The sequence below is a fragment of the Rosa chinensis genome, chromosome 5, assembly GCF_002994745.2.
Source record: "Rosa chinensis cultivar Old Blush chromosome 5, RchiOBHm-V2, whole genome shotgun sequence".
NCBI classification, from domain to species: domain Eukaryota; kingdom Viridiplantae; phylum Streptophyta; class Magnoliopsida; order Rosales; family Rosaceae; genus Rosa; species Rosa chinensis.
The window spans coordinates 1,468,740-1,481,113 of NC_037092.1; the positions used below are offsets into that span (position 1 = coordinate 1,468,740).

General features: G+C 41.2%; 2 protein-coding genes and 1 non-coding gene across 3 annotated transcripts; 1 reads left to right on the forward strand and 2 right to left on the reverse strand.

Annotated features, from left to right (window-relative positions):
- Positions 1–8,024: 8,024 nt before the first annotated feature.
- On the forward strand, positions 8,025–9,683 carry LOC112167916 (putative pectate lyase 2). The gene is made up of 4 exons (XM_024305015.2): positions 8,025–8,740; positions 8,847–8,950; positions 9,060–9,198; positions 9,318–9,683. Exons 1-4 carry the CDS (start codon positions 8,045–8,047, stop codon positions 9,534–9,536), a joined length of 1,158 nt encoding a protein of 385 aa, XP_024160783.1. The 5' UTR covers positions 8,025–8,044; the 3' UTR covers positions 9,537–9,683.
- Positions 9,684–10,255: 572 nt separating this feature from the next.
- Positions 10,256–11,593, reverse strand: LOC112167155. Its single transcript, XM_024304124.2, has 3 exons — positions 10,737–11,593; positions 10,613–10,654; positions 10,256–10,513 (listed from the first exon to the last, which is right to left on the reverse strand). The coding sequence occupies exons 1-3, from the start codon at positions 11,542–11,544 to the stop codon at positions 10,386–10,388; spliced, it is 978 nt and encodes a 325-aa protein (XP_024159892.1). The 5' UTR covers positions 11,545–11,593; the 3' UTR covers positions 10,256–10,385.
- A 358-nt stretch (positions 11,594–11,951) lies between these two features.
- On the reverse strand, positions 11,952–12,031 carry TRNAL-UAG. Its single transcript has one exon. It is a non-coding gene; the product is annotated as a tRNA-Leu (tRNA).
- Between the last annotated feature and the right edge of the window lie 343 nt (positions 12,032–12,374).

Genomic DNA, 12,374 nt, shown 5'->3' on the forward strand with positions numbered 1-12,374 from the left:
AACGAGGATATATACTTACTCTACTAAAAAAGGAGGAACACAATAGTGATATGTCTGTGGGCATATTTAAAATCTTGATGTATACTTTTTTTCTTTTTTCGTTGAAAGTATATGTAGCAGCTGGCTATATGTATATGTACTGAAATGGTTCCATCATATATTATAGATTCATGGCGCATAATTTACTTCCAGTGAGTAAGATAGAAAATAATTAAGGAAAATGATTTTGGAAATTTTTGTGTTTTTACTAACACAAAGTGAGTTGGATGTAAGTGGACCCCGACATCAACATGGGTTTTTTGCTGTGTTTTTTGTATGGTTGGCTGTGAAGATAAAAAAAAAAAAATCTATTGATAAGCCTAAAAAAGCTTTAAGTGTTGAAGGAATATCGATTTAGTGTGCCTTATCAAACTAGGAGTAGCAATAGGAGAGAAGGTTCTAGATTTCCCAATCCTACACGGATTAGTATTCCTTGTAACATTAGAACTAGCACTTTGTAATCCCTATATATAGGGCTCCTATTCTCAATAATAAGTACACATCTCTCTCATCAATCTCTCTCAAATACATTATACTTAAACACGTTATCAGCACGACTCTAACCACAAAACAGAAAACCAAAACTCATTCACAAATCAGCCCCTAGCCCGAGCTAGCCGAGCCTTCGCTGCAGCCCGAGCGCCCGTGCGCTTGCAACCTTGCACAGCAGCCCCTGCTGCCCCCTCCCTGCAGCCCTGCGTTCCAGCCTGCTGCCACCGAAGCATCCCTGCTGCGCAAACAAGCCAACGCACACCCACTGCATCTTTTTCCCGTTCCTGTGCACATCCGTCTTCTTGCAAGCCTCGAAACGTCTAGTTCGGAAGCTCAGATCGAAAAACTTTCTTCATCAAAGTTGTTCGTCTCTGTCTCTTCCATCTAACCTCCGAATTTCAGCCTTATCGGAGTCATATTGAGATCTGTACACCAATCGAGGTACAAGCTGTTCAGAACAGAATCTACTCGGATTGCTTCGCTCCATCACGCCTGCATCGACACGCGCGTGATCCAAATACAAGTAAGTATTCAAAAGAGTAAGTTTTGAAGTTCCTATAATTTCAGAATTTATATTTCTTCTTCTTTTCTCGGGGACTTGAAAACCTCTCTTCTTCTACATCCCACCTTTCTTATAACGTGGGTTCGATTTTTGAGAAAAGCGGAATCGTGGGGATTCACGCAATTAACGAACTAAGAGCGTTCGTAAGACTTCGGACTAAGAGCGTCCGTAAGCATCGATTTAACGAACTAAGAGCGTTCGTAAGCTACGGACTAAGAGCGTTCGTGAGCATAGATTTTGACCATTTAAACATCATTGTTTCGGTCTAATCCAATTATTCTTGGAAATCGATTTCTTGGTAGCATAGCTCGGAAATCTTATTTAGTTTTCGTGGAAGCATTGACTCCGAAACTAACTTGTTTTTGTTTCATCTTTCAGGATGTCAAACACAAACAAACTCGATTTTGTTCCATTGGATTATGCAGGCAAAAGGTACTTAATTTGGGTCACTGATGTCGAGATCCACCTCATTGCCCGTGATTTATTGCATACAATCCAAGAGCTTTGTCTTATAGAAACAGCTCCAGACCCTCAAACTGAGAAAGATAATTCCAAGGCACTTGCCTTTATGAAACGTCACATGGATAGTGACCTCCAGTTTGAGTTCATAAATGAGGATAGCGCCATAAAGCTTTGGCATGCGCTTCGCGAACGATATGGCAATGTTCGTGACTCCATTCTTCCGAATACAGAAGCAGAATGGAACGATCTTCGCTTCTATGAATTTGAAACTGTCATGCAATTTTATTCGGAAGCTCTCAGCATCAAAGCAATGATGCGTCTCTCTGGAAAAACAATCACAGAAGACCAATTGATTGAGAAAACCCTCAATACCTTCCCCGTCTATGCTATGAGGTCCTCTGACTTATTCCGGACTCATGTAAATGCAAGGCGAATCACAAGTTTTCAACAGCTTATTGAAGCTATGGTCACTACTGAAAGACATGGCAATGAACTTGTGAAAAGAATATTTGATAGGCTTCAAGATAGCTATCAAGAGCATCGTCCTATGGCTAGAGAAAGTCGCCATCGACGTCATGATCCATACGATCGAAATGCTCAAGAAGGTAATCGCTCAAGGCGACAATCCCACGACCGTAGGAGGCGTGATTTTGAGGGAAATAGGGTTGGAAACCATGGAGCCAACGTTGGCCATGGGCACCACTTTCCAACGCCACCAGTCCTAGGGACTATGCATATTGTGCCAATGCGCCTCAATCAAGGGAGAATCCTCTTTATGGTGTCTATTTCTGATATGGAACGTCTGATCAATGGACCTGAATTTGCAATGTACCTACGAAGGTAGTCGCATCATGGTGATCAAGACTTCGAGTTCACAAAGACTTTAAATCTGGCGATGAAGACAAAATACCGCAGATTTTTATTTATAGTCTTTTATTTTTCCAAGAATTATGTCATGGCAATTATGCCTTATATCAATAAAATGACTTATTGTATTAACTCTTTCCCTCTAAGCGTACTCAAGAGTACTTGTGATGTCTAGGCAAGGTTTGATCTGAGAGAACGGTTTTAAAAGTGAGCAACGCTCCACCAAAATCTCGCCTTACCTTACCTGGTCACAACTAAATTGAAATTACCGAACGGATAGAGTGACTACGATTTGTCTACGATTTGATTTTTATATTGGATTAGATTATGGTCACGAAACTTTGGTGTCATCATTGGATATTATTAATAAAGTATCGATTTATTTTATCTCATGTCGTAGACATGTTTTTCGAACTTTATTATTTCAAAGATATAAGAGCCAATGGTTTTCATGTGGAAACACATTGTGAGAATGGACAAGAGTTCCTTTGCATCACCTCTAATGACTACGGACATAAACGAGTATTAGATAAACTTATGTGTCGCTCTAGTGGGTTGTATGCAACCACTATTCGAGTCATTGAATCCAACCATGTCATGAGAGATGATTTATGGGATTCCGACACGTATAGGCTTTGGCACGACCGTTTGGGACACCCAGGTCGTGACATGATGATCCGTATATTAAAGACTTCACCCGGACATCCCTTTTTCAGAACGAAAGGAAGTAAAACTCGAAATTTGGATCAAGGAGGAGCACCTGCGCCTCACGGTGCCTTCCTCCTTCAAGTCCGGCCACCACTAGCCGGCGCCGCCATCCCCCTGCGGCTCAAGGGTGGCTTTGACGCCACCTCTGCTCCTCTGACTCAAATTTCGACTTCTAAAGTCCATTGTGACTTCATGGCTCAACCAAAATCCTCATTGGTTGTTTCCAAAGCCCATCATTCGTTCTGCAAAGCCTGCTCTTTAGCAAAGTTAGGATCGAGACCATCCTATGCAAAGGACACCAAAGAAAATATACCATTCTTGCAAAGAATCCAAGGTGATATTTGTGGACCTATTCAACCACCATGCGGACCATTTAGATATTTTATGGTGTTGGTTGATGCATCGACACGCTGGTCACATGTCATGCTATTGTCCACAAGGAACGCTGCATTTGCTAAACTCCTAGCACAAATAATTAAGTTACGGGCTCACCACCCTGATCATCCCATTAAGTCTATAAGATTAGACAATGCTGGGGAGTTTACATCAAAGACTTTTGATGATTATTGCATGTCCATTGGGATTGATGTTGAACATCCTGTACCTCATGTTCATACCCAAAATGGTCTCGCAGAAGCCACCATTAAACGACTACAAATGGTTGCTCGAGCATTGGTGATGCGCACCAATCTCCCTATTTCTGCTTGGGGCTATGCAATATTGCATGCAGCTGTGCTTATTCGTCTGAGGCCCACTGCCACTCAACCCTTCTCTGCGTCCCAGATGGTTACTGGGTATGAGCCTGATGTCTCACACTTACGCATATTTGGGTGTGCAGTCTATGTGCCTATTGCGCCGCCACAGCGTACCAAAATGGGTCCTCAAAGACGATTAGGCCTTTATGTTGGATATGATTCTCCAACAATTATCCGCTACATAGAACCCTTGACAAGCGATCTCTTTACCGCTAGATTTGCGGATTGTCACTTCGATGAGACAGTCTTCCCGTCGTTAGGGGGAGATAAGAACATCAATGTTCAACAGGAACGACAGGAATTGTCGTGGTCTGTCCCCACTCTGTCTCATCTTGATCCCCGAACCGCACAGTCAGAAATTGAAGTGCGGAGAATTCTCGATCTTCAGAACGTAGCAGATTCGATGCCTGATGCGTTTTCTGATATCGCTAAAGTGACGAGATCACACATACCTGCTGCAAACGTGCCTGCAAGGATTGATGTCCCTAAAAGTAGAGGACATGACGCCAACTCAAGAATGCATGAGCATGGCGCCAACGTCCCATCTCTCAATGATGGTGACGTTGTGGCTAGGCCCACGGCTCCCGCCAAGAAGCGCGGGAGGCCCATAGGTTCGATGGATTCTCGCCCAAGAAAGAAAGCGAGTTCGGCACAAAATAATCCATTAATCATCGATGTAAATAATCCATCTCATGAGAATATTCCGGATTATGGTTATGTCCAAGAGACATCATTGGGGGACGCTCCAATGTCAGAACCAACTCCAGAGAATAGAGAGATCTCCATAAATTACACTAGTGTACATGAGATGATGGATAGAAATTCTATGGCGATTGATGATGCATTTGCATATCATATTGCAAAAGGAATTATAGAATATGATGATATCGAACCTCGCTCTGTTGAAGAATGTCAACAAAGAGCGGATTGGCCTAAATGGAAAGATGCAATCCAGGTTGAATTGGATTCACTAACAAAGAGACAGGTATTTGGGCCTGTAACGCAGACACCCCCAAGTGTAAAGCCTGTTGGCCATAAATGGGTCTTTGTTAGAAAGCGTAATGAGAAAAACGAGGTTGTTAGATACAAAGCCCGCCTTGTGGCGCAAGGTTTCTCACAACGCCCTGGAATTGACTACGAGGAGACATATTCTCCCGTAATGGACGTTATAACGTTCCGCTACCTTGTCAGTTTGGTAGTTTCCGAAAAACTTGACATGCAGCTTATGGATGTGGTTACAGCATATCTCTATGGGGATCTAGATTCAGAGATATATATGAAGGTTCCAGATGGACTTCAATTACCCAAATCAAGTGGCTCTAAACCACGGAGCGTGTTTTCAATAAGATTAAAACGCTCACTATATGGATTAAAACAATCCGGACGGATGTGGTATAACCGTCTAAGTGACTACTTGATTGGGAAGGGATATATTAACAATGAAATATGCCCATGCGTGTTCATTAAAAGAACAAGTTCCGGATTTGCAATCGTAGCAGTTTATGTCGATGACATGAACCTAATTGGAACTCTAGATGAGTTGAAGGTAACTGCTAAATACTTGAAATCCGAATTTGAGATGAAAGATCTTGGGAAAACACGGTTTTGTCTCGGTTTAGAACTCGAGCACCGTAGTGATGGAATCTTGATCCATCAGTCTACATATACTCAGAAAATCCTAAGGCGCTTTAATGAAGATAAAGCAAAGCCTACGAGTACTCCCATGATCGGCCGTAGTCTTGAGCCCGGAAAAGATCCGTTTCGTCCAAGGGATGAGGACGAAGAACCATTAGAGGCCGAGGTGCCCTATTTGAGTGCAATAGGCGCATTATTGTACTTAGCTCAATGCACAAGACCGGATATCTCATTCGCAGTGAACTTGTTAGCTAGACATAGCTCTGCGCCAACACGCCGCCATTGGATTGGTATAAAGACAATCTTTCGATACCTAAGAGGTACGATTGATATGGGCCTATTCTATCCCTACAGAGAGAAAAGGAATGACGGAAAATTGGGATTGGACCCCAAGAGGCAAAACGCCCCCGTCCATGGAATGGCCGCCGGCCATGTTGCCGCCGCCAGCGCCGCCACCGCTCATGGTGGCCGGCATTCTCCTATCTCCTTCCATCAAAACGACAATGATGTCTTGATGGGTTTTGCTGATGCAGGGTACCTCTCTGACCCTCACAAAGGTCGCTCCCAAACTGGTTATGTCTTTACCATGGGAAGCACTGCGATATCTTGGAGGTCTACAAAACAGACCCTTGTTGCTACTTCCTCAAATCATGCAGAGATTATTGCTCTACATGAAGCTGTACGTGAATGTGTATGGCTAAGGTCCGTAATTCGACACATTCAAGGAAGTTGTGGTTTGAAGTCTACCACAAATGAACCTACATGCATTTATGAGGATAATGCAGCTTGTATTGAACAAATGAAGTTAGGTTTCATCAAGGGCGACAACACCAAGCATATATCGCCTAAGTTCTTTTATAATCAGCAACAACAATCACTTCTAAAGATTGAAGTGAATCAAATCCGATCAGAGGATAATGTAGCGGACTTATTCACTAAGTCGTTACCTAAATCCACCTTCGAGAAACATGTGAAGAGCATCGGATTGAGAAAGTTATCCGAACTCCCACGATTATAGCAATTAGGGGGAGATATCGACATCAGGGGGAGTTATGATGTCTACATGTTCGATCTCGAAGAGTGAAGGACGTGTTGTGCTCTTTTTGTCCTTCGACCAGGGTTATTTTTATCCCACAGGGTTTTTGTTACCTGGCAAGGTTTTTAACGAGGCAACGGATGAAGCGTCACCACCAAGTTTGAAGCGGCACAAGGGGGAGTGTTGAAGGAATATCGATTTAGTGTGCCTTATCAAACTAGGAGTAGCAATAGGAGAGAAGGTTCTAGATTTCCCAATCCTACACGGATTAGTATTCCTTGTAACATTAGAACTAGCACTTTGTAATCCCTATATATAGGGCTCCTATTCTCAATAATAAGTACACATCTCTCTCATCAATCTCTCTCAAATACATTATACTTAAACATTAAGCAATGAAAAACAATATTGAATGAGTAAAACAAAGTAAGTTATTCGACAAATTCTCTATAAAAAAAAAATCAAGTCAAGAATAATCCGGTAAGAATTTGTGATTCACATAATTCTGATTGCTTATAGTTATGGAGGCAAGATATTTGTTAAAATGTATCAAGAAGACATGAGCAATAAAAAGATGTGTTGAATGAGTACGTAAAGAAAAGTAAGATAGTTGAAGTTCTATTCTCTATAATTAAAACCAAGATAATCACAATTGGTAAGAATTTTTGTCATCCACCTAACTCCGTCGATTGACCGATTCTCTACGGAAAAATCAATTTTTTTTTTTTTTTGGATGAACCTTGACAAAACGAGGATTATTTATTGAATAAAAAATTAATACAGAGAGGAGGAACTATACCAAACCTCTCAACAACATCAACGTACAGAAATGGAAATTAGAAAGACTCATTTGGTCCTGATTACAAAAACTATCATCCCACCAAACTAAATCTAAGGAAGTAGTTCCAAAATTTGCCAGTGCTTCTGCGATTTAATTCCATTCACGAAATGTATGAGTAGAAGTGTAGAACGAAATTGCATTTGAGAAATACAATGCAAACAATTCGATGTTGTACTTGTATAATTCTGTTTGTGCTCGACTTTTGCTTATTTTGGATTCTCTCCAAAAGCTTAATTAGTACTTCTTCTTACCCAACCATATCCACTGTATAGTTCTTATCTTAAAATGAACCTTGTGACTCGGAGAGAAATCTATATATTATATTTCTTGTAAGCCTCTTAAGAAGCATTCTTCGCTTTCTGTTCAAAAAGAAGCATTCTTCGCTTTTGATTATAAAACTGGGTGAGATATACAGGCATTACAAAATATTCAGTAAGTCAACCAAACCGGCCTATTTGCTCGTGCAACCACGTTTTGTGTTACTGTTGCCCCAAAGATCTTAGGCCAATCAACTAAATTAACAGAAACAAAATTCACCCCTAAATCGTGTGCACCATCTTCTCTAATCAGGCATTACCTACTTAATTCTCTATATATAGAAATAGATCATCCTTGTATCATAATTCTCTACCTTCACTCTACAAGCCATGGCCAACATATCCCTTCTCTTACTGCTTCTCTGTATACTAGCCTACAATGCTCCAACGTTACAAGCAGCCTATGCCTCAAGCTACTCCTACGACACCAAACCCACAACAAAGAATGTAGTCGACTCATGCTGGCGCAGCAATACCAATTGGGCAAGAAATCGCCAAGCCTTGGCTAACTGCGCAGTAGGCTTCGGCAAAGATGCCATTGGAGGAAAATATGGGCGTATTTACGTAGTCACCACCTCGTTTGATGACCCCATAAACCCTAAACCGGGCACCCTCCGGTATGGTGTGATCCAAACGCAGCCGTTGTGGATCGTTTTTGCCAAAGACATGGTTATCACCCTCAAGAATGAGCTCATTATGAATAGTTTCAAGACCATAGACGGTAGAGGGGCTAAAGTAGAGATTGCATATGGACCATGCATAACTGTGCAGGGTATTAGTCATGTCATTATCCATGGAATAAGTATTCATGATTGTAAGCCGGGGAAGTCCGGCGTGGTTAGGAGCACTCCTACACATGTCGGGCGGCGCCTAGGGTGCGACGGTGATTCCATTAGTATCTTTGCTTCTTCGCATGTTTGGGTTGACCATTGCTTTTTGGCACATGGCGCTGATGGCCTCATTGATATCACCCATGCTTCCACGGCAGTCACCGTCACTAACAACTATTTCTCCCAGCACGACAAGGTAAGCAATGAACTAGCATTTGCTATAGTAGCTAGTATTTCACTCCGGTATGATATAACCATGTGATTTATTTTCATTTCTGTAACCAAGTGGTGCCAATTTTCAGGTGATGCTGCTTGGACACAATGATAAATTTACTGCAGATAAAATTATGAAGGTCACAATAGCCTTTAACCGTTTTGGGGCAGGCCTAATTGAAAGGATGCCAAGGTGAGAGGGACTACTAGATGATTGATCGTAGTTACCGACACTAATTATCTACTTCACGTACTGTTTGATAGAGATTAGTCTTACTGGTGTGATTGCTTTGAAATAACAGGGTCAGATTTGGCTATGCCCATGTTGCCAACAATAGATATGATGAGTGGAAGATGTACGCCATTGGTGGCAGTGCTAATCCAACCATTTTCAGTGAAGGCAACTACTTCATAGCTCCTGAAAATCATGATGCCAAACAGGTATATTATCTATCACAAGTTCACTACAATAGGTAGTTTTTGCTTACCAGTGATGAGTACTAGTACATGAACATTTGATTTGCATGTCGAATCATATACGTTATGTTTCCGCGTTACAGGTTACGAAAAGAGAGGCCTACGATGGTTGGAAGAGTTGGAAATGGAGATCTTCTAATGATGTGCTTCAAAATGGTGCTTATTTTATTCAATCTGGATGGGGAAGTTGTTATCCAATGTACACTCGAACACAGAAGTTCAAGGTCTCTCCAGGATCGATGGTTCCTGCTTTGACTTCAAATGCAGGTCCACTGCACTGCATTGTTGGTAAAGCATGTTGATTTTGCTTTCTAGCTCCCAACTCGGCCGTTTATGTTTTCTGTAACTGAAGCTCTTTGTACATTGGCTTCTTGGATGTAAGAAACATGTTTTGTACATGTAGCACTTGACAGCAGTGAGAACAACAACTTGTATCTACTGATCTATTATCAATACTGACTTGATGAATGATGGTACTAACTATAGGGTCATGTGTCACACCGATATTGTCTCCACTTAACCATATTTTAGGTAATCTTAAAATGTTTTTGTCAATTAAGGAAAGCTTCCGCTTAATACTGATAAAGTAATCTGGGGTTCACATCCAAAACCAATTGGCAATGGATGGAGTGGCCCAAACCCTTATAAACACATAGGCAAGGTCTCATTTTTCCCATGTGGAATGTATATATTCTCAACACGCCCCCGCACGTGTGGCGAATTTTCAAGCCATACACGTGGACCACGTGGACAATTTTTGGGTGACGTGGAGCCCGTGTGGCTGTTAGGCATGTACACGTGGGTAACCTGGCTTTGATACCATGATAAAGTAATCTGGGGTTCACATCCAAAACCAATTGGCAATAGATGGAGTGGCCCAAACCCTTATAAACACATAGGCAAGGTCCCATTTTTCCCATATGGAATGTATATATTCTCAACAAATACATCTCACGAGTCATGATAGACAACCATTCTCTGATGTGGAACAATTGTGTTTTATCCACATCCTAACAATTAATACTATTCAAAACACTAGTAATAAATTAAACAAAAGAAAGCAGAGAATCATGTCGATGTGCAAAAAGAAACTAAATAAATCAGAGAAGATAAAGAAAGAAGCTGTATGATTCACTATGTTTTAGCGTCTTTTAGAAAAGCCTATTCTCATTGCTTTGAACCCCACATGTGACTGGTGCTTTAGCTCTAATTTTCCTGAAGTACCAAATTCCTGCCCCAATTCCAAAGGCTCCTGCTACTGAAACACCAGCAACTGTCCCTGCAACAAAGTGAAACATCCATCCAAGTTGGCACCTAAAATTCAACTTGTCAATGAAATCTGAAAACTTATAACAAATAAAATGATCAAATTAATCACCTGCAATTACTCCGTTCCTCGTATGCTTAGAAATGCTATCATCTGCACAATGGGAGATAAATTATCGACCGGTCTACTGTGAATCACAAAACATTAAGAATTGATACAAATGCCTCATACTTACCATTACAATAAGTAGTCACATTTCCTCTCTCACATAGGCACAAGAAACTCTGTGTTTTGGTGTCGAATCCACAAGTTCCACCACCTTTGGATGTGTCCTGGCAGTGAAGGCAACGTGTGGTAACTGGAATATCAAAATCCACCCGAATCCCATATTCGGGGACTTGATCATCAGGCTGTGTTTCACCGGTGTTTCTCCAATGCACACTAGTATAACTAGCACAGTACTTCAACATCAACCTTAGGGATTCAGTGGCTTTGGGATAGTAAGAACAGCAAGTACTTCTTTTCAATGCTGAGGCACACTCAGGTAAGTGCCTGCAAAGATAACTAGAACTGTCACATGATGAGTCACACTTTTCGGGGTACCTTTCACAGAACATAGGCTTTGGCTGAACGATCACATTTTCTTCACTACAATTGAAGAAAAGGTAGTCATTTTGAGAAGAGAGTGACAAATGTGTACTAGTGTCAAGGCTGAAAGGCCTAGTTGGTCGAAAACTGTCACCGTCTAGGCAATTCCACATGAAAGGATCGGTGACAAGAATGTGAGGATCGGAGTAGCTTATGCTCTTGACAGGGTACCTGCCAGAAGGTGTTCGGAGCTCAAGTTTACCCGGCTCAGAGCAGACAAGAAGGTGACTGTAATAAGGGCTGCCACAGCCTTCATCAATGCCGAAAGGGTAGTTAATCGGAATGTTACCACAAAAAGGTCTGCATGGGCTGGCTTGAGCTGCTGTGAGGCTGAGAAATTGAAAGGAAATGATTAAAATGAATTTGTAGGTGAAGGGAGAAGCCATTAGAGACATGAAGAGCTAGATAGGCTTAGTGATGGTCTCCCAACTTCCCCAGTAATAATTTGGGAGTTTAAGCAAAGGAGTTAGATGAGTAAAGCGATAGGTGTTCACTTTAATATCTTTCTCTTTTGCCCTTTTACTTTTGCTCCTCTGTTAAGAATTCTTTTTCAGTTGTTAATTGCTTTGTGCTTTTGCTTTGTGAAAATATTGGTAGAACAAATGGAACTAGTAATGATGGGCCGGGCCAGCGTGTGTGTTCAGGAAAGGACTGACTTGAGAAGTCCCAACCCATGATTTGATACTTTCTTGGGCTGGGTCTATGAGAAACAGCATTAGGCCCTTGTTAGAAATTTCTGTTTGGTAAATGTGATGGAAAAAAATAATAAATAAATAAATAAATAAAATCAAAAATAATTGTTTGACAGCTGTGGGATTTGAACCCACGCCCTTTCGGACCAGAGCCTAAATCTGGCGCCTTAGACCACTCGGCCAAACTGTCTTGCTGTATACGGAATACAACTTATTTAACTAAAACGAAAGACATACATGCATTAGTTCTTAGAGATTTGTGTATATTTGTCCCAAAAAAAAAAAAAAGCATGTTGTTGTGACTTGTGACTGATTCATGAAGGTGAAATTGTTGAAGGATCCTGGAACAATAGAGTAAACGGAACTGATTATAGCAATGCATGCCATTATGAAAGTTGTCACATCTTACATCTATGAGGTTAAGTAATTATAGAATGCCTTAAAAAACACGGTTGCGCCTTGTGGAAATGTAGAATACATCTTTCAATCTTTGGTTTTTCTCAGTCATTGAACAAAAAGTTTCATGATGTGTG